The sequence below is a fragment of the Athene noctua genome, chromosome 1 (assembly GCF_965140245.1).
Source record: "Athene noctua chromosome 1, bAthNoc1.hap1.1, whole genome shotgun sequence".
Taxonomy (NCBI): Eukaryota; Metazoa; Chordata; class Aves; order Strigiformes; family Strigidae; genus Athene; species Athene noctua.
In genome coordinates this window covers 104,676,190-104,698,538 of record NC_134037.1, presented here as the reverse complement: position 1 = coordinate 104,698,538, position 22,349 = coordinate 104,676,190, and the positions used below count along the sequence as shown (strand labels likewise).

Below are 22,349 nucleotides of genomic sequence, written 5' to 3'. Positions count from 1 at the left end.
ATTTCACTGTGTGCATTAAAATGCAGCTTTTCTGATGTTGGTATGCCTCCAGCCACAGCCTGCCTGTGTCAAAAAGACTGTCCAGGCTGCAGTGCCATGAGGCCAAGAGTCAGGCAGGAGAGTTTGGCTCAGCTCTCACTTTCCATTCTGACTGCTGGGAAGCTAAGTGTCTAAGAGTTATGCATCTTGATATATCTTTCTGTGTGAGGTCCATCATCTTTCTTATCTAGACTATGCTGAAACAATGTTTAGAGGTCAGAGTCGGAGTTGTAATTTATGGTGTGTTTATCTAACCAGGTAAGCATCCACTATGTAAGGTTCTCTGTGTGGTTTGATGGTAAAATTCATTGAACACTAGGACAGCTACACAAGACAATTGTTCTTGAGTTATGCACTTCCTAGAAATGGCTTTGGGGAAAATACAGACAGTGAGATTCCAGAAGGGCTCGTAGCTGTTGAGAAACAAACCCTGAGCAGAGAGGTGGGTGAGCTGCTGTCTCGGGAAAGGGAAACAGAGCATATGGATGCTTGCTTCCCATCTGATATTGGCTTTGACAGGCAGTAGTTTCAATGGGACTTAGCTGTTGTTTTGATCCCAGCCTGTTACTAGCAGGAATTGCTGTAAGTAATGTCTAGAATCATCTGCTGAGGGTACCTGGAGATTTGCAGAGGGGAAAACAGAATTAAATTTTTTGAAAGAACTATTTAATTTAAAGGACCAGACTCCCAAGTAATAATTGACACCCAGCTGGTACCTGCTGGATTCAGTGCTGTTCACTGCACCCTAGCCAAAATGATTAGTATGTTGTAAAACATGTAAATTATTGCCACTTTGACAAAGAATGACTTTTCCATATTCTTCTTTCCCTGGTTTTTACATTTAGATATACGGATGTTTGCAACCTTGCCTACATTTTATCTTGCAGCTTACCTGGAGGAGATACAGTCCGTGCGTCGCCATACCAACAGCGTGTTGGACAGCAGCAACAACTGCAACCCTCCTATCGTGGTCCACTGCAGCGCCGGGGTAGGAAGGACCGGAGTGGTCATCCTAACAGAACTGATGATTGGGTGCTTGGAGCATAATGAAGTAAGTCAGCTTCTTTCTCAAGACAAACCCTGAGCTTGCTTCTTGATTAACTAGCTACGTTTCTGAGGTTAAACTTAAAAGGCATAGAAGTGCTTGCTTTCTATTACCTTTGTGAGACAAGGGCCTTAAGGCAGAGATTTCCCATGGCAGGCTACTTGCTGTAGTTTTCCATTGAGTTGATAGTATGCATTTTTTATTAGTATTAACAAATTCAAAAATGGGGCTTTTTTCTCTCTTTTAAGAGTTTAGTCTAATTTATACCTGTATGTAATTAACAGTCTAGAGAGACAGCATGTTTATAAGGACTACCTGAGAGAAGCTAGAGAATAATGTCAGCTTCCTTGCTCTTTTAATGGAAGAGAGCTCTTTTATGCTCTCTAAATGTACTCCTTGGACTCCTTTCTCTCTCCCGTATTGTCTATAATTTAATCTGGAACAAAACTTAGCTGTGTCTTAAGAAAAAGGTGTGTGTTATGTTGGGGAATAGGGCTTTAGGAACTGCAGCCAGTATTACAAGACTAGTCTGGAGTTAAGAATAAGAGCACCAGCACAGAAACCATGTGTAGCAACTTGCTTTTCATGTCCTGTGTCACTGGGTAACTGTCCAGGAAGAACATCACATCATGAATAATAATGTGCCACACAGTTCCAACATGATAGCTATTGAAACTGGGAATTTCTGTTGCCAAAGAAACTGCTCAAAGACCAAAACCTCTTGTAGAGATGGGAATGCAGCAAGAGTGACAAATAGACATATATCATCTGCCCCTCCCATTAATCATCCACTGTTGAGTTGCTTGAAATTCAGGGAAGACTGGATGTACACACCTGAAATGCTCACCTACTTTCTGTTACCATAGAGGAGTTACAGATTGGAGCCTTTCTGTGCAAGGCACTATACAAAGTGCAGCTTTCTGGTTGATTCAAAAATGTGAGTCCTAAAGCAGGCAAGTACCAGTGCACTTTTCATCACTATTTTTTAAGAAGTTGATGCAACAGGTAATTTTTTTGTTCCCTACTCTGTTATCCCCCTCCAGCAGCTCGTCGTTCTGTAGTTACAAGGTGGGCTCAGTTCAGCTGAGATGAACCTCCTCCAGCTCTGGTTGGGCCTCAGTAAAGGTGCAGCTGTTCTGTAGATCTGTGACAAGTTACACTTTTTTCCTTTCCTTTTTGTTTGGGGGTGGTGTAGGTGGGGGAGAAAGGGGAAGGAGGAGCTGGCTGGGGCAGAAGGGACCCACAGGTATGCACTTTGAGGATGTGCCAACTGCTCTTCAGTAACCGCTCCTGTGTGGGGCAACAGCTCTGACTCTTGAGCCTGCTTGACCTCTTTCCTTACAGACTGGCATCTGGAAGTGTCTGCTTCTGTTTTTCACACAGCAGCCGTGAAATTTCTGCACACTAGAGAAAATCTGGATAGTTACAAGAGCCATACCTGAATTGCTTGTGAGCATCAGTGTAGCTGTGTCTGCTTTATAGTAACCTCTGTATGCTAATGGTGTGCCAGGAGCAAACACAAACAGTTGTGCAACACATTCTGGCCACCTCAGTTTGTCTGCAGTTTACAGAAGTCACCTATCTGGCAAAGGGTAGCTGAGTAGCAAGTGAAGATAAAGACAGTACCTCAACATCTGAGCATGGGGGTGAGCCTTGACATTCAGAAGGATTCTCATCAACCTCACTAGGAGCTGATGGTAGTGCTAAATAATATGGGATTTCTCTGATGTCCCTTAATTAAAGCATTATTTTGTCTTGATTAATGGTGAAAATCATCATTAATATTAAAGACAATTTTTCTTAAGGGCTTCGTTGCTCTAGATTGTACAAAGTTAATATTTCTGGTTTGTTAAAACCTCATTTAAAAAAAGAATTAAAAATCTTAACAGTGTGTTTTCAGTTTGTGACAGATACTGTATTCTGCACAGAGAGTGTTCCTTTTCATGCATCAGTTTTACTGGTTTATTTTGAAGTAGGATTGTTTGGGTTTTTTTCTAAAGTAAAATGATATTACTTAAAATGCAAATTGGTTGATTTCCTCAGAAGTGTTCTAGTAATTAGATGTATTAATGTTAAAATGTTAGCAGTGAACAAAAGAAAAAGGGGAGGGAGGCTGAAACTTCTGATACAACCCATCTTGGAAAGTCTGGAACCAAAACCAGCACTCTTGAGTCTGAGGTTTCAGGTTTAGGTAAAAAGCCATGTTTAATCAACTTCTATACAGCTTCAGTCACTGGGGCTTCTGGGCAATTGCTGGTTGAATTTAAAGCTGTGTTATCTCACTGCAGGGATACAGTTTCGGTAACTTGCTCTAAAGTAATGTGTCACATCATTACATCCTTACTGCTGTAGACATGTAGAACAAGTAAGTAATTGAGATCCTGCTCTACTAACTTCTAGTTCAGACTTGGCACTGGGACATTAAATCATGATTGCAGCTGCAATGTACTTTCATAGGGGAGATCTTTTAGTTTGAGAGTCAGAAATTAGTAGTGGTTTTGTTCTTTTTGCAAATGCTACCTTAGCAAATCATTCCATGTCTTTTTTTGACATGTATGTGGTGGTGAAGGGTGAGTTTGAAGATTCTGCTTACCTGGAGTAAAATGCTAAGTTGACTACAAATAACAAGATCAAATAGGCAGGATGGGTTTTTCTTTCATTTCTGAGGTAGGTCAAGGCCTAATTCATTCCAAGGAGGTGCACAGATCACTGTGTGCCCAGTAAAAATCAATGAGCTGTCAAGCACCAAACTGCTGAGAGAGGAACATGCTGTGCAGGTCAAAGCTGGCCTGCATTTTTGTTGCAGTTGCTCAGGTGAGATCAGGTTCTGCATGACTCTGCTCAGCAATGACTGCGTGGCTTTTGTAAGCATTCAAGTCCATGGGGAGGCTTTCTCTGAGTTATCGGAGTTAACTGGAAAGAGCTTATGTTTTCCTTTGTGCATGTCTGAAAATAATATGACATTACTCATCACAAATCTTTACGCTTGTTGAGTCTCTGGAGATGTCCTTTTATAACACCTTGTCAGAGTATGTGGCAGAATATTTAGCCTTGTGAAAGTGATAGCCTATGAGTTAGGGCTTGCTTAATTGGAATGAAGATTCTGAGTTTTTTATGTATGGACAGAAATGGAGATGCAGTGTGATTGTTTTAAACTTTCCAGAAAACTTCCAGTGTGCATGGAAGCAGACTCCATGCTCAGTTGCGCCTCCAAGGGTTAGCAGCAATCTTAATTTGTTTCTCTGTCTATTTGTTGAGGCATCATGCTTGTAACATTTCTCATCTCAGCCAAAAGACTTGTGAAGGTCCTTTTTAGGTTTCTGGAATGGCAAACTAGCATTGCCTTTTGCCTGATAGAGTAACTGTTCTTCATTTTTATATCCTGAACTTTTTAAGAGCTTCCTCAAAAATAGCATAGATCTTAGTGTTTGCATTTACTGCTGCAATAGAAAATTTGTATCCCTCATCTTGGGTCATATTACATGTTCTTTGAATTTGAGCCTGGCAGGCTGAGCTTCATAGCTCAATGACTTCTGAATAGCTCCTTGTGTACCTGTTGTAACAGATAAAACACAACAAAAAAAAAAATCCTAAGTTTTTTGCTCCCTAAATGCTGGAGATACAATGGTAACACCTAGTGAAATTTGCAGTGATTTCTAACGCTTTACCTCATGGATCTCTGTTTCACACAACTCACTGTTTTTAATTTGGACCATTATAGGGTGCCTGTGTCCCAGTGTGCTCAATGGGGTTAGGGATGTACTTTCACAGTGGATGTCCTTTCCTTATCCATCCCCACTTACTGGGCTTTAGTTCTTGTTGCAGAGCATTTTCAGGGCACGCAAGTGAATTTCTTTTGGAGGAAACTAAGCTGGAAGATGCCTTCTTGGAGAACACCTAACACGTCCCAGCTGCTAGTGGGCATTCATTGAATGGCAACGAACCAATGCTGGCCTGAAGTGTGCAAAACATGTATTGTAGATACTGGGTCCTTGCTTCACTTTACAGATGTATTTCTTCTGGAGCGTTATTTACTGGCATAGACTGGCTTTGGGAGCTCAGGTGTCAGAGTTGCTGGATCTTTTGGTGACCAGTGAGTTCCCTTCTCTTTTACTGGAAGGATCAATATATTTGTCTGCACTTTTGGTTTTGTACAAAGAACCTCTCTTCTTACGATCCTGATGCCTGCTTGCCATTTGAAAAATCTCTCAGATCCTCCCTCTATGAATAAGTCTGACCATGGATCAGAGCATAGTATGCAAATGGCCATGGGGCCTGTTGACACACTCAGTGGTAGAGTCTGAACTGAGCAATAAAATCTTGGCTGTTTAAGTTTTTGTATTAGACCTTCCTGATATATCTAGCCTTTAACCTGAGATAATATGATCTACTTGGTTTATTTTACTGAGCTGAAAATAGGTATGTTGAAGCAGAAAAAACTCCAAAGAGAAGCAGCCCTTTATTAATGTGCTGAGTTGATGATCCATTGAAAGGTAAGCAGTGGTACGCAACTGCAAGACAAGTCTTTGGTCATCTGTCCATTTACATCAGTCCAGAAATTCCTGTAAGCTTCAGTGGGAGAAGCATTGGATATGTGGTAACCTGGATATACTACTGTAATACTCCTTGAAATGAATCCAACCTAAATCATTCTATGATTCTATGAAAGTTGTTGGGGAAAAAAAAAAAGTAGTATTTCACTACAGTTGGTTGTAACTCATTACATTTTATAACTGCAATACAGTTCCCTGTGTCAGATAACTGATATTTTAGACAATGATTGATTGATTTAATGAATCTACATGCTTATGCTTTTTTTTCCTCCTTTTCTTTACAGAAAGTGGATGTTCCTGTGATGCTGAGACACCTGCGGGAGCAGAGAATGTTTATGATCCAGACCATAGCCCAGTACAAGTTTTCGTATCAAGTGCTCATCCAGTTCCTGCAAAACTCCAGACTTATTTAATCTTTTCAAGCATCCCAGACCCAGCTTTGTGGATCTGACTGAACCTTACTGATGAACAAGTGGAACTGCCTTGACAACACTGTGTGCATATGTTGCGCTTTTTAAAGTTGTCTTGAAAGTAAGGAATGATTGTTCTTTATTAGAGTCTCCCATGGATTATTTTATACGAGATATAATTTATTTTTCTTGGAATAACTTGTGAATTACTTTAATAACTTGTAAAACTTATAGTGACCTTCAAATTGAACCACATTTGTCATGACTGGTCTGCATTGTAACATATCCATAAGGAAAGCAATCCTTTGTAAATGTAGTTTACTGGCTTCTACTTTGCTACACAGTTTCTGAAATGAACAGTTATTTGGCAGTGGGCTTTTCTCACATAAGAACATTTTAGACCCAGATATGTGGCTTCCATGGTAAAAACAAAGACCTGCTAGATGTTAGCTCCAGCTCTGTACAAGTGGAAGCTTGAAGGAACACAGTTCTGGAGCAGGGAGATCTGAGCCTCTGCACATGCAGCAGGGCATGTTACAGAGAGCTCACACACAGGCCGTTGTGAGGGCAGAGAGTTTTGGGTGCTTAAACTGTTCAAATTCCACAAGAATTACAGTTTTAGATTAGTCCTAGAAAAAGCAATATCGGATCTTTTAAACAAGGACTTTGCTACTGTCTGCAATCCTTGAAGGGATTCGTAAGAGTTGTTGAAGCAGTACAGGGTGAAGTGCAGTGACCCAGAGCAGGCTGGTCAGTGAATGAGTCTTTCTGGTAACTGGTGGACTGTGGGCTGAATAAAACTCAAATCAAGCACCATCTCATGAATTACATGGGAAGTTTTACTGCCTTGAGGCTCATCTCCTGTAGAAATGAAGTCTCATTTAGGTTAGGCATCTCCAGTTGCCTTAGTTTCACGAGTGAACTATCATCTTCTGCGCTGTAATCCTTTTACTTTTCTAGTCATTTGAACTTTGTCAAAATGATTGATGTGGTCTTTCCTCTGTATCTGAGATCTCCAAACACTGACCCTTGAGAGCTTTAACTCAGTCTGCCTTAATTCTTCCTTCATCAAAGTCTTGTGGTTTATGAATTTATGGAGCAGTCTTCCTTTTGGTATTGGCAAACCTCACTTTGTTAGGGTGTTTTTTTGTATTAAGTTGCACAGACCATCTCTCTCCTCTGGCCACTTTGGATTCTCCCTCCTATTTATTATTACTATTTTCTCCTGGTAGTGTTCAGGGATTCCAGGGATTAGGAGGATGATGTATAAATAAATAAAGGAAAAATGGTCCTTGCCTGAAGTTTACAATTAGAACAGAAAAGGGAAACAAACCTCCTCTGCTGCATAACTAGGGCACAGATTTTTAACTGGCTTGCCCTAGGCTGACGGTAAAATATGTGACAGAGGACACATGGATTTTTTCTTAGCTCTAAGTATCTCGGCAGTTAGACCTGTTCTCCTCTCTCTTCCTCACCCTCTGTCCCTCAGCATTGGCTAGCTATTTTGCACAACTTAGTCCATATCCCTTTTTCCAAACCGTTTATTTCACTGGAGTAAAGCACGTTATGAATTGCCTCGCAGTCTGTGCATGGTAGCATTTACTTACAATTATTTAGAAGCAATAGTAACTGTACTTTTAAAAAGATTTTTAAAGGGGGGGGGAAGCGCACTCTTTAGCACATTGTGGTGGGACACCCACACTGTTATTTCTGGTGTAAGAAATGGAAAGTTCCTGCACTGATGTCGTCCCCCTCCTCACACTGACTCTTCTTGCCATGTCTGCACACTGCCACCCTCCTGTGGGCTGTCCAGCCCTGCTTCATCTTGGCAGTCCTGTCGGGTCGCTAGAGAATGGATCAGGCTGGAGAGGAGCCTTGGAGGCCTCTGGTCCTAGCACTGCTCACCCCACGGCTTATCCAGGGTCATATCCAGTTTCAAAAATCTCCAAGGGTGGAGATTTCATAGCCTCCTGGGACACGTGATGCAATGCAGTTACTCTGTCATGGTGAAACTATCTTTCATGGTATCCCTTTCCCAATTAAATTTAATCTTTTAGTCCCATCATTGCTTTTCGGTGGCATCCCCACCTCTGACCCCTGGTCAGTACACAAAGGCCTATCTATGTCTACAAGCACTCTCAGCTTCAACACTAAAGGGACCTACACATCTACCTTTCCCTAAAATCAGTGGGAGCTTAAGCTAATGCTCCGTACCAGAACGTTTCTTAAATGTTTATTTAAAACTGCGCTGTGTCAATTTGGTGCTCTGCAATACAGGCCTGACAAGGTGACAAGGATCCTGGTGGAGACTTCTAGCTATCAACAAATGGTGAGGAGTTATTTAGCTGTAATATCTTGACCATGTCCGTTTTAGGGATCAGTTGAGTTTTCAGTCAACTTCAGTTTTCCTCTAATTTCTTCTGCCAGTGCCAACATATCTCTTGTTAAATTAGCAGCAACCATTTAAAGTCTTTTCAGCAGCATCTGCATGATAATTGCACAGAGATGCTTTATATCTGGGAAACAAGCCAAGGAATAAACCTTGAAGCAAAGTGTATTAAATTAGTTATCTCGTTATAACTTTTTGAATAATTTCCTAATGATGAATTAAATTTGAACTCAGGGCTGTCAAGTCCCATTGCTCTACTTGGATGTGAGAAGTAGAAAATCAGGAGGGAGAAGAATCTGTTCCTATGTCGTCTTATTCAGCTCTTCTCAGATGAAATGTATACTTCTGTTTCTACAGTAAGCACAGGAAAGTTATTGCATAAGAGAATGTAAAGAGCTATGTTTGAAAGGAAGAAAATTAAGCACATGTTTTTTCTGTAAAGATGCATCATAGGTGTCTTAGAAAAATATTAATTACAAAATGGCACCAAAAATCCTTTCCACATTAAGTCAGTGCCTATTAATGAGCCAAGTAAGTGGCTATGTAGTAAACAGTCATTTCCAATTAACTCCTAATGTGGCTGGTATGGTAGATAGAGGCCAATGTGACTCACTTTTTCCCTTTCATTGTCGAAGAATGGTAATTTTAAACTTTTCCTTTCATCTGACTTCAATGTATTCTTTCCTACTAGATTTTATCTTGCCTAGATTTGCTAATATCATAAGTGAACTGGGCTGGTGCATGTCTTCAGAGGTTCTTTTCCATCCCAGCTTGCAACCAAACCTCAGCATGCCAATGTTTTACGATTGAAATGTGATACAGTTTTGTAGGGGAAAAACTGAACCTTCTGACTTTGAACCTGTTGTAGTTTTAGCAGACTGAAATTGCTTGGACAGTATTTCCTAACCTTTAGGGAGTGACAGGAAAATGCATCCAATTTTATTAGTCACAGCAGAAATGAATGCATGAGACTTAAAGCAACAGTACTGTTTAGTTTGTCCCACAGATTTTAACAGCAGAATCCTTAAGTAAAGAAGGAGGACAGTTTGGAGTTACTGTATGTTGTGTTGCATGGGGTTTTTTAACATCAAAGCATGACAGTGGCTAGGTTCTAAGAGACCTGTTTCATTCATCTGGGCTAAAGTCTGGATTGAAAATCTCACAAAGATGCATCAATGGTCAACGAACAGAGCTGCACCTTAAGAAGTCAGAGACAAGCAGTCTCCTCCCAAGGTGCCCATGTTGTAGTCTGGCATGTTCGGCCAAGGCTTACTGACTTTCTAAGAGAGAACTTGGAGTGGATGAGGAAGTCCAACTTGGGAATCCATTATGTATGTTTTCTTTTTCTTTTGCACTCTTCACCTGTATTTTACACCTTTTTTTTTTTTTTTTTTTCCCTTTAAACTCATACCAATGATAGAATTGAGATTGTTGGCATCAAATTTTTGGTTAAATTTATGGTCTGAACATTTCATGCCTAACATTGTCCAGTCAGGGATGGGAGAGATGACAGCTGAGTTCTGACACTGCTCAGTGCTGTGGGCATCCTGTTTCCTACCCAGGCTGCACTGGGTGATGGTGGCATTAGCTGCTCAGGTCCTACCTGTTCCAGCTCCTCCACAGGCTGCTTTGGCACCTCTTGTCCTTGATTACCTGAGGAAAGGTGAAGCTTGTTCTACAAACTTTCTCCTCTATAGGAACCCTAAATGCTCAGCCCTATTGGAAATACCTTTTCCCTAAACTAGTTTCAGCTGACAGGAGACACATCTGTGAGAACTTAAACCTATTACTAATGCAGTTCTTTTTATAAAACTATACTGAAGGACATTTCTGTTTCACTTATTTAAATCAGTTGCCTCAGCTACAAATATTATTAAATATTTGCATGATTTCAAGATTTTCTTTTAAAAATTACTTTCTTGTAAACAGAGAGAAATGCAAGTGGCAAAACATAGGTTGGAAAAGAGTAAGTCTCACTGCTTCTTCAAGAGATGGTCATTTTAAGCTAATACTTTATTTTTTTGATCCAATACCTGTTATGTCTGTGTAGCCCACAAGCAACTCTAAAATAAATGCTGATGGGCAACCTCAGATAGAGCACACAAATCTGTGGGGAAAATTCAGCAGCTACTGACTCTGCATTCTCAACAGCTGACTTCCCACCAGTCTCCTGGGCCGACATAACAACTAAATTAGCTCTTGTCAGTCTTGCTAACACTTTCTGAACTGTGTGCTCAGAAAATGGAAGCATTGGTATGGCTGATACCTGCTATAGCAGCTCTCATGCATCATTGAGAGAGGTCAGAGTTAAATTTTGCTGCTTGTCTGCATGGAAAATAATGCTTTACAGGCAGAGAGCTAGAGTGACACCCACTGTGTGACATAAAAGACATCGTATTGAAGGAGCAAATACCAGAATTGACCTTGAAAGGGAAGTACTGCATGAAAACATCATTTGGCCACCCCCTCTACAAAACTGGATATAAATCAGCTGATGTATAGTCCAAAACATATGGAATTTGGAGATGTGTTTTGATGCTCACAAGAGAAAGGTTGCAAGTTGAAAACCCCAAGGGCAGTTGTCTCCAGCTCGTTCTTAGCCTTCTAGAGAGATTTTTCTTGTAGAATCTGGTGCTATGGTAACTACAGATGCCATCTGAGGCTTTAGAGAGGATGTTGTATGTGCAGCTGCATGCAGTCTTGTCTTGCAGGGACTGTGACTTGAGGAAGGGAACAGCTGGCTGCTGGGCAAACAACACAAGATGGAGGTCTTAACTATAGATAAACTATTAGATTGTGAAACAAAACATTTAGTGCACAGTGGTGTGTGTTTACTTTTAATATTTATAGAACTTTGTCAGTGTTTTTAGAGCATCTTAGACTACAAGTCCATTGGTTCCTCTCAGCCATTTTTTGGCTGGTGTTTCTTTGAAGTTTTGTTGCCTGTGCTTTATGTGTACTCTCACTGAGAGCTTCCTACATGCTACAACAGCAGGACTTTGCCTTTGGAAGGTGAACTGGAAGTCAGCTGTAAAAAAGCAGTTTTCACTGAGGAATCCCAGCACAATTTAACAGCAAGGGAAAGATGGATCCCTGCAATGAATACAGTTTATATATATATAAATATATATAAATATATATTTATATATATACAGTTTATAGTTTTAGTCTTCCAAATCACCCGGGTAAGGACTCAAGTGTTTTGGATGCTCAGCTTCAGGTATTTCAGGGGCAGTGTCCCCTGATTAGGCAGGCAGGAATAAAAGACAAAGGCTTCCCACAAACTACTTCCATGGCAGGTTGGCGGTCACACCCTGTCTTGGACAGCGGCTGGCAGTTGACACCTAAGGAAGAATTATGAATGTGTCTGGAAGAGGGTGCTCAGCCCCTCTAGCCCACCTGGCAACCAGTCCTTTAGGGACTTCTGGAGGCAAAAGTTATATCCTGCTCACTGTGTTTAATAACTACTGATGCATCTTCCATGAATTACATTACCTTTTCTTTAGAACCCATTTATTCCTTTAGCCTTCACAATGTCCTGTGGTGGTGAGTCCTACAATTTAATTATACGTTATGTCTGTAAGAACTTCCTTTTTGTGTATGTTAAAAAGAAGTACCTTTTTTGCTGCTACTCAGTCTTTTTAAAAGAAAACAAATCTTTAGTGCCAGAAATGCTGTTAATAGGGTGTTTATCCTGTTGAGATTGCTCTATATGGAAAATGTGTTTTCCTTGTTCGTGAAGTACCTTTTTTTTTTTGGCTATTTTACAAAGGAAGAAAGTTTACACATGCAGATGACCGTAATATTCCCATGTATAATTGTGTGGGACATGCATTAAATGAAATAACATGTCTAAGTAAGTTTTATGTCACTGGATTTTACTCTCCTGTTTTACTTCAGTATTTTGATGCTTCCTGTTTTATTTGTTCTGTAATTCTGTACACAACAGTTTAGCACAAAACAGTGATCTGAATCTTACAACCTCATTGTATGTACACATTTTATAGAGACATGAGACATCAGTTATATGCTCTTCCTGCTACCCACTCCCTCCTGTTAGGGCTGAATGGCAAAACTACTCTATGCTATTGAAAGCCTTTACAAAAAAAATAAATCTATGCATGCTATTTTATATTCTAATGTATTATTCATATCAGTACATAAGCTTATGCTTGTCAGTTTTATCTTGTGTATAGAACTGATTACTTTTGACAGTATTTTTGCACTGTTTCTTTTCTTTCTCTTTTTATAAAATTCTATTCAGCATTAATTGACTGCAATAATTTTTTACCCCTTTCACTGCCTTTGTGTAAATAGTTTCTTATATGCTTTTGCAAATACGAGAATGTCTTCAGTCACTAAGGTTTTTTTTGGTAAGGCTGTCCTTCATATTCACAGTATACAATAAACCATTTTTTTTCAAGGAAAACTATGCCTGTGTGTTTTCCTCTACCAGCTTCATGTTTTGTATTTACACCTACTGTGCTGGTGTTAATTTCCCGTGTTAAATTGACAGGCACAGCCAGGGCCACAGTCGTGTAAACAGTAGTCCAGGTTCACAGGAACAAGGTTCCTATCACTGCTCAGGCTAGGCTAATCCTGCTCCTTAGTGTTGAAGTAGAGTCTGGGCTCTGGACAGATTTTCTGAAATGAAGGTGCTGTTTCCCTGGACAAGAGTTTAATGACAAGATAAGGTCAGCTGGTGCCTTCATGCTAGGCTGGGCTGTAGTTAAGGGGCCCTGGCTTTCTGGAATCTTGAGATCTGGTGCAGTTTTATGTATTCCAGCAACAACGGCCAGTTAGAGAGTAATGAAAGCTTTCAGCAAAATGAGCTGACAAACCCTTGTTCTCTAGCAGTTTTATTTTCAGAGCAGTGCTTAGAAGAAAAAATATATGATGAAGTTCTTAATGGTGATGTGTCCTCTCTCCACTCTCATACTACTTTATAAGCAGTGGAAGCAGTAAGGAATGGTCATGTAGTTTTATTGTGCAACATATTTTAACTTCAGTGCTGAAAGTACATGGCCACACTCTCTTCTCCTCTTCCTTCCCCATCCTTAAAAGCAATCTCCTACCATTGATCTAAATGGAGAAAAAAAAACCCTCCAGTCTTATTATATAGGGGCAGAGAAAGCCCAGTACTGGATTTTTCCCTCAGAAGACATTCTTGTTCCTCTATTAAAAGCAATTGCTAACATGTTAATAGAATAGTTTCAATCCACAGGAGGAAAAGGTTTTGCTATAAGGAAATATGAGCTCTCCTCTGCAATAAATTCACTTCAACTTGTAAAGGGGATTAAAAAGCCAGAAGTTGCATGGTTCGCATCTTGTGCAAGCCTTCAAGCCCTGTGGTAGGTGCCAATGTTCTCTGTACAAGACATGCTGAGCTCTAGGTCCTTACAGCAGTGAATCCCTCCTCAGCCAGGAGATTCACTGGCTGAGGGAACAGTGGTAGCCTTCCTGCACAATGCATTGAATTCATCACCCCCTTTCCCTCAGCTAAGCCACTGCAAACAAAATGATTTGTGAAAAGAGGAATTCGATACTAAACCACCACAAGAAAAAGTACAGCTTTTGCTAATTAATTTGTCAGATTATATAAAACAACTTGGGCAAAAGTAGATGTCAGAAAACTACTGCACCCATGGAGGTGTACAAGTGGAATCAAGGGGGGTCAAAACCACTTTATTTACTTTACACAAATAAGATACACATTGGAATCCATAAAGAAAAAAATGACCATTTTTGCACGTGAGCTGTCAAAAGGCATAACCTTTAAGAAATCATGAACGTTTCCTTAAAAAAAAAAAAAGAAAGAAAAAAGGCAATTGTAGATGTGTGGAAACTAGGAACATTTTGCAAGGCCTAAGTGTGTTTGTCATTCCAATTATAGGACAGAACTGTGTTCATACTCTACCGCTTTTCAAAGCGCTCCTGAAGGTTTCCATAACAAGGCTTTTTAAATAAAGGTTTGAAGGATTGCATAGATTCAAAGGCTCAGTGGTCCTCTAATTCCTTTTTGATCTCTGAAATGTATGGATGATCTTTCCCATGTGCTACTTCCATGATGGCAATTGCCTATGAAAAGAAAAAATATTCACACAATTGATTCATATATAACACCAGGCTATAAATACTCTCTTTAGAGGTTTGAAACAGTCTGACACCTCTAGCTACTTTTTGTCCCCTTGTAGTCATAAACCCAGTAGGAAATAAAATGAAATTCAAAACTAAGTAATAAAGGTTTTACATTCAGAGAATACACCTTTCATCTTAAAGGATCCCAAAGCACCTTTCAAAATTATATTCCTGACAAAACTACTTTGAATGAAACCAGCTCCAGGACAGAAAACTGCAAGTGGGGTGGGTAATATTCTGGCAGAGGACTTAACCAGTATCAGACGGAGCTCTGTTCCTACCAATTTGTCCTTCAGCTGTCTGACGAGCAGGCCTATTGCAGAAGTTACATTAAGGCACTTCAGACTTGATTTTGTAAACCTTCCACCGGTTCCAGAGGCTACCAATGAAGGAAGCAATTGTTTAGGTAACCACTGAGGCAAAAGCAGGATCTTGTCAGATTCGGACAGGCGCTGCTGTGCCTGACTGCCTTTTCACCTACAGCCTGCTCTGGCCCTAAGAGTGAACGCATCAGGCAGCCAAACCCACTGACTTGCAGTTTCCTGCCACTATCCCCATGGCATTGCAGAGTGGGTGTCGAGGCAAGATTTCCACTTCAGGAAAGGATAGCAGTGGCCCCAAACACGTAATAAAAGGCAGCAGTAGGTAGGGCTGAAAGAAGCAAGTTCGTGTAAGTCTGAGAATATTTAAAGACCACAGTGCTGAGACAAAGCAAGGAATTGCAGCATCCTAGCCCTCAGAGCATATAGTCATTTTCTCCTCGGTAAACTTTTATGGAATTATGCTCTTATGTTTCTTAAGTTAGTAAAACAAGAGCCTTTGGTTCCACCTCAGCAGCAGTGCAAAATGACTCCATTCCCCCTCCTGCCCAAAAGAAGAAAGGAGGGCCTTCTGGACAAACTGCTCGCAAACTGACAGAGAACAATGGTTTTGTTTTTCCACTAAATCCCAAACATCAGGGGCTGGGATAACTTTGGACAGTTCCTGTAGGCAGTTTTTGGAAGTGAGTCATTAGAAAATGTTTGTGTTAGGAAGCTAACTACGCCAACAAATCTACCTACAGTTCCCAACCCCCCATCCCAGGTTCCTACTGGCACAAATCCCAGTTTTAGTCAAAACTTTAACACCACAGCAAAGGAAACCCCATGCTAATTTTAAACTAGCTAACAATTAATTTTAGAGCATATATTCTTGTAGTATCTTTCACCATGGCTGGATGGCTCTGTTATTACTGGCTAAAAACATGCCAGCATCTAAAAAGGAGGAAAAAAAAAAATCATGACATTCCACACCAAGTCATTATATGCTACAGTAGTCACTGATGCTTAAGAAACTAAAATACACTTCTGTCCAACAACAATAGGGGAAGAATGTCAAGAAACATGGTACAGACTAATAAATAGAAGAATAAAACTAAAGAATAAGGAACAGACTAATAAAAAGGGGTGAAGAAAAATGTAAACCCAAATGCTGTATTTGCCAATTTCAGCCTTACCAGATGCACTGAATTCCCTTCAGCTATTTAAAAATCAATTGGTTCCAGAACAAATAACTACCAAAAACATGCCTAGTTTAATTTGGATATAGAAATCACCGACTTCAATGAAACACTATGTGCCTTTTATAAGAGCATTTTTTCTGTCCTTAGCTAGCAAGCGAGGAGAAGCTTCATTTACACTCGTTCAGCTCTAGCTCAGTGAAGAATGTACAGCAAATGTTTAAGCATAATGCTCACTCCAGCTGCTGCAGTAAAGTCCACCATGAAAAGGTAAGACCCCTTGTATGCAAGAACAGACCTACACTCCATCTTCGGAAAAATCAAAACTGAGCCAAAAATCCAGTAACCGAATATATTAACACATGGTGCACTTCCTACCAAGCCAGGCTTACTAACAGAGAAGCACGTAGTGTTTCAATGATCCCATGCCTGACTGGTATTATTAATGAAGAAACCAGGAAATAAATACCCTCTTCAGAGCTTTAACTCCAGCCATTCTGTTCTCCAGTGCCATATACAGTCTCCCTAATTTCAGCCACATGGAGGCAACATTCAGCGAATAGGAGGGATAATGTTTACTGCAAGAGAGAAAGAAATTCAGCTTTATCAAACCTGGCAGTTTCATAGCATTTTCCCAGCCCCCGTCCCCCTCTCTGGGGGCAAGAAGCTGCCTCTCATTGCCCCTGCCCATTCACTGCTCATCCCCTCTGCCACGACTGCCAAGACTCAGTGCCAATTGTGTCTGGGATGGGGACGCCTGTCAGTTGGGAATTGAACTGAAACTACCATATGCCTCTGAACAGCTGTCAGATGGCAATGACTTTCTGCCACTAGTTTTAATCTAGCCAGCTACAGAAAGAGACTGCATTGTTACGAGTTTTTGGAGCCACCCTATACCCGCAGAAGTAACTCTGCCTATTCCACAATAGTCGGTCTTTAATGGAAAGCGAGGGGCCCTCAGCAGCGCGGACAGCACACATGCCATTCTGTACTCGCACACACTGAGCTAGCGGAGTCCGGTTCAGCAGAGCTGACCTGGAATGCCAGGCTCGGTGCCAGAGGAGCTGGGCAAGTCCCAGGGAAGATAAATAGTACTGAGCCCCCGGGGGGGGGAATGTTGGCTCCTTCTCTGTATCGCTGCTCTCTGCCAAGTGATCTGTGACTTTACGTTGGCATCTGCTCCAAAGGGAGAGCTTTACTTGCGCTTCCCCCAGCTGGCAAGAAAGTCATGTCTCAAGATGAGAATCTGCCTGGGAGATTCATGGCAGGATCAGATACAGCACGGAACTGGCTGGCTCTAATGAACGAGAGCACTACTGTAAATGCACAGAAAAATTTATCGGAGAGAGTCTTAATTATTTCCTGCAGAGGCTGTGTGCTGCCTTGCCCCACACGGGGCTTCAGCCTGCACATTCTCCCATGCCTCCAGCTCTAGGGCAGTGAAGATCAGGGCACCCACGGCCTCAAACGCAGGAGCTGAGCTCGGCTCCAGCTCCCTCTGCTGCTCAGCCCCAGCTCTGGGACAGGGCTCTGCTCTCCTGCAACCGGGACCACCGTGTTACTGCAGAGAGAAAGGACTGGGAGAGAGCGGGAGGTTATCGGCAACAGTGGGCTTTGCCTCCATTACCTTATACAAAATATTGACTGCAGATGCAATTCGAAGCTCTGCTTCAGTGAAGTATTAGGATATTCAAAAACCCAGTATTTATCTAGCTAAGCAGAACTAGCACAGTACCCAAGGTGGTACAAACTTCTTTTGAGAAACCAAAGCAAGGATTTCAGTCACCTTCTGCCATATATTGCAGACCACATTTTGACAGTTACAAAATCTGTACCAGCATTTAAACATTCCTTTCTGAGCACTGATGTCACGGGTAGTGTGTTTATACAATACGTACCGAGAGAAGTGATCTCTGCCCAAACTTGTCTTAATTATTCAGATTACTAAATTAGAGCACTACAAGAAAAATAGTGAGTCTCCTATTTACCTGTATGGTCTGATAATTTTTTGCCCATAACGCAGTGCACCTTCCCAGTCCTGCACATAGAGACAGACACCCATGGCTTGGTACATCATATGTAACATGTAAACATTACTGTCTTCAAACACTGCACCCATCTTGTCCAGGCTGAGTTCACAGATCTCTAGCAATTCACTTGGAGGTATGAAGAAGTCAAGGAACCCAATAAATAGAGGGCCTCTCATCAGACAGCTATCGGTAATGCCAAAGAAGAATCAAGTTCAACTTCAGAATGGTTCTGAAAAGTCCTCTTTTCTCCCAAATGGCATCGAAGCATTCATGCTACAACCCCAGAGCTACACTAAGAGGTATTCTATACTCAGAGGTATTCTGCTCATGAGATTGTTCCCCTTCCTACACAGATATTCTACAAAACTAGCTTTCAGATTTAAAAAGCAACAAAAAAAAGCAGCTTTCCTGAATCACCACTGCACCAGCAATGCATCAGAAGGTGGAGTGAAACTCCCCATGCAGTGGGTACTGAATCAGGCACGAGATAGCCCAGTCTGCTTCTGGCCCAACGGATCTTGCATTTTTGTCCAAACCGCACCACTGTTACAACAGGTAGGCTTGTGCCCATCAGCAATAGCTGCAGCCTCACATTCAGTCTCTCAAAACAGGGCAATACTACAGCACGCCAACATAAGCACGCATCTATGCTCACTCTGGTCTCTGGCTTCTGGGAGACGGCCACACGCTGCACTCCGTGAAACTGAGAACCGCATAGGAAGGCACAAACACAGGGTCTCACAATCCCAACCCACCTGCTGTGTTAAACCGCCCCTTGTCTCCAGGGACAAGTCTTCAGACACAGAGGGCAGAGGTAAGTCTAACTTCTAACAGTCATAGCATTTCTCCTGCAGGTACTTCTAAAGCAATCCAGCAGGTAAGACTTTTAGGTCACACACCAAGCCAGCAGAGTCAGGGTGAGACAAAGGATATATTTGTAGTGTTTGGCTCTCCTGAATTCCTCAATCACATTCCTGGCATATTTGATCATGTCCCGTACCGTCTCTGCTGATGGAGGATCATTCAGCTTGCGGATTTCCAGTTTCTCTTTATCCTGAAGGAAACACAATGGATGTTATAAATGCAGGTTCCAAGCCCTACAAATAAAGGTGCACCTGCTACACAGAACTACTTTAATAAAAAGACACAGATGGGAACTTAAGCTCTTCAAAGACTGTAAAAACAAAGGTAGAATGTGCACCTGCAGTTTTTCTCTAAAGCCTTGGCTGGGAATCCTAGAATCCTCTGCACCTTCCAGTTTATCTGACATTCTCTACTTCCATGAAGTCCCTTTCTTTTGAAAGATCCAAGAGCTTTTCGATTTTGTGATGAAAGTACTTTTACATAGGAAATTTCACTGCTTCCGAGAGATTAGGGATTAAAACAAATTTAGTTTCAAGGGTAGAAAAGCCCAAATACCTTAGGCCTGCCACCAAGTGATAGCTCAGTAGAAAATGAGATGATATTAAATACAGAAAAGGATCCTTCATATCTACAGACAAAAATATTTCATTATTTCTGCTGGACAGCTCCACTTACTCTGATCTTTCTATCTAACTTAGTACTTCATGAAGAGTCATCTGCAATCTGGAGACAATCTTTTGCTGTTTAAGCCTCACATCGTTGCTCAATTTCTTTTTCATTTATTATCTCAGCTGGCAGATGAGAGGACTATAGGGGACTCTTTCCAGAGCTGAAGAAGGCTGAATGACAGGTGATTCCAAGAGTAGCACATTGTTGGAAATCACAGATGAAATCCTGGCTTTGTTAAACTCGGTGACAAAATTATCACAGTAACTGTGGGGAAAAACACAACTACGGTATTAACAGAATGACCACAAACAAGAATACTGGGTACTATTTGGAAAAAACAGTTACAAAAGGTGACACCATTTAGAGAAAGAAGATGGTTGTCTGGTGAGTTTGGCAAGCAGCTCTTAAAAGGCCACCTTTGTGAAAATGGGGGAAAAAAATGATCTGGGATTTAAGGATCAGATTATGCCAGCCAGACTGATCTTGGCTAGAATGACAGATGAGCCACACAAAGCTCAGTCCTTCTAGGACCTTCAGTGACGGAGGTCCAAACGGTTGCACAGGCACAGTTGTTTCAGGATCTGTTGGGGCTGGGTACTATTTTTTATTCCCCATAAGTGCTCTTCTTCAAAATAACACCTTGTTTTAAGGAACGCTGTCTGGATGTCTGCCTTTGTCCCTTGAAGGGCACCAGGTGATATCTAATGAACATAAATCTGACCTGCACTTCACAAGGGGATGTGACCCACAGAACCACCCTGTCCATCAGAAGATCAATACGAACATATTGCAGGAAAGCCCATTTCACAGATTTTGCTGGGTCTCCAAACCATCCAACAGTGTCATACAGTGTCACGTAGAATTGACTGCAAAGCCCCAACCAGGAACTGCAGCAGGACTCTATCCCAGAAGAGGACCACAGAAATGCCCCAAGCAAGATTTGCTAGCTGGGAGTTGGTAGAAAACATGCAGTTACAAAAAAATGGGTTCTGAGCTAAATTCTTTTGGCCAGGTAGCATAGTCACAGTATAATTAACTATTTTTAACAAAGTTTTCATCTTTGCTTTGTAGCTCAACTTTAAATAGGCCTCCACCAGGAAATTTCCTGATGTGTCATGGTTACAGTGGAAAAAATGAATATCAGAAAGTCTTCTAGACAGAAAAACAGAACCACCACCACCCCTATTATCCTACTTTTCAAAATGTAATTAAGCCAGATAGAATATTACATCTAAGGACCTGGGTAGGTGCTTTCATAGTCAGAACTACATTTCACACTAATTTCATTACCTTTTCTTTTGTAATGCACTCCCTGCAATCACAATTAAAGAAATACGAGTCTCTTAACCGGTCATTTCTGTCTTCTGTGGGATACAACAAGTCAATATAGCTGGTAAAAACCTATATGGTAAAAACATAGCAGTCAGTGAAAATCAATATAACCATACATATTTATCACTACTAGTTCTGGCCATGTAGTATAACAACTACACATTTATGCAACTTGTGGATCCCTGCAGCCACATCACCTGCTTGTTCCCTCACATTCCAAGCCTCTCGGCAGCATCAGGAGTTGCCATTTGTGAATGCAATCTGAAGAGAAGTGTTTCCTTTCCTATTCATTATGGAATTTCCCTCAAATATTACTCTGGCTTAAACCCAGGACAGCAAGATTCAGGTGTGGATAAGGAAACTATCACAGCATAAATCTCAAGCTCCTGTCAGACTACAAAGAGATGCCTACTTTCCAAAAGTAAAATAATGATTTCAGGTATCCAGCCTAGCATAAATTACAGCAGGCTGGGTTTTTTTGGAGGCTGGAATCTCAGATTTTTCTTTCTGAAAACCTACAAAAATTGGGGCAAGAGCAGACACTAGTAACTTCAGAAACTTAGGACAAGACCTTCAGATCTCTGAAGAGAGGCCCAGTGCCCCAGTTCTAGGAGAGTTAACATCAGATTTACTTCAGCAGCAATATTTTAAAGCAAAGAAAACCTGCTTTTGAACATTTTAAAGGCCCTTCACATGCACTGTTCTTAAATTCTCCTCTACTTCAACAGTCTTCAGAAAAGAACCCCTGCAACTAGATTTAACACTCTGTTTTTAAAATGAGATCTCCCCCAGGAAACATGTCATATGTACAGCACAGTTGATCATTTTGCAGACCAAGGAACAGCTTTAGTTCCATTTCCTCATTTATAGTCATTTGAAATGCTCTGCTCAGTCTTTCTGCTTAAGGTTTCTTTCTTCTTTAAAGTACAATGCGCAAGTAATTTCATACAGTACATGTTCTTCTTACTCTGTGTGATCTCACACTCCTCTCCTCCCTTCTCTATTTTCAAAGCATGCAAAATGCAGGAACTACATCTACAGCAAAAACTCCAAGAATGTTGCAATGCAGTGACTGCATCGAACCTGAAGATGGAGACACAGGCCGTAAGACCACAGAGAGCACAAGTGAAATCAAAAGCTACATTTACAAAATTTTTAAGCGTCAGAAAAGCAAACGTGCAAAAGCCAGGAGGTCCTGGAGAACTGATGCAGCTTCTAAGACACAACTCAATCAAAAAGAAGATGCCAAGCAAGGAAAATACTCCACATCTCTACATTTCACAGTAAGCCCTCCCCAAAAATGCTGATGCTGTCCAGGATCCTGCAGTAGAATTCCAAAACCAGGATCAGTCCTTGTCCGGTACCATAATGCATTTGCAGTG

The 22,349-nt window shown here is 41.2% G+C and overlaps 2 protein-coding genes across 4 annotated transcripts in view; one reads left to right on the top strand and one right to left on the bottom strand.

Moving 5' to 3' along the window:
• PTPN14 (protein tyrosine phosphatase non-receptor type 14) overlaps positions 1-13,950 on the top strand; it is a 123,044-nt gene extending 109,094 nt beyond the window's left edge. For all 3 annotated transcript variants that reach the window (XM_074897206.1, XM_074897205.1, XM_074897207.1), the window contains 2 exons: positions 927-1,090; positions 5,922-13,950. In XM_074897206.1, coding sequence (XP_074753307.1) covers positions 927-1,090; positions 5,922-6,050 — 293 coding nt within the window. In that variant the 3' untranslated portion in view covers positions 6,051-13,950. The remainder of the gene's footprint in view (positions 1-926; positions 1,091-5,921) is intronic.
• Positions 13,951-14,100: 150 nt separating this feature from the next.
• SMYD2 (SET and MYND domain containing 2) overlaps positions 14,101-22,349 on the bottom strand; it is a 30,046-nt gene continuing 21,797 nt past the window's right edge. The window contains exons 8-12 of the mRNA XM_074897208.1: positions 20,926-21,036; positions 19,036-19,156; positions 18,061-18,235; positions 16,542-16,650; positions 14,101-14,514 (exon numbers count right to left, since the gene is read on the bottom strand). Of these exons, the coding sequence (XP_074753309.1) occupies positions 14,434-14,514; positions 16,542-16,650; positions 18,061-18,235; positions 19,036-19,156; positions 20,926-21,036 (597 nt within the window). The 3' untranslated portion in view covers positions 14,101-14,433. The remainder of the gene's footprint in view (positions 14,515-16,541; positions 16,651-18,060; positions 18,236-19,035; positions 19,157-20,925; positions 21,037-22,349) is intronic.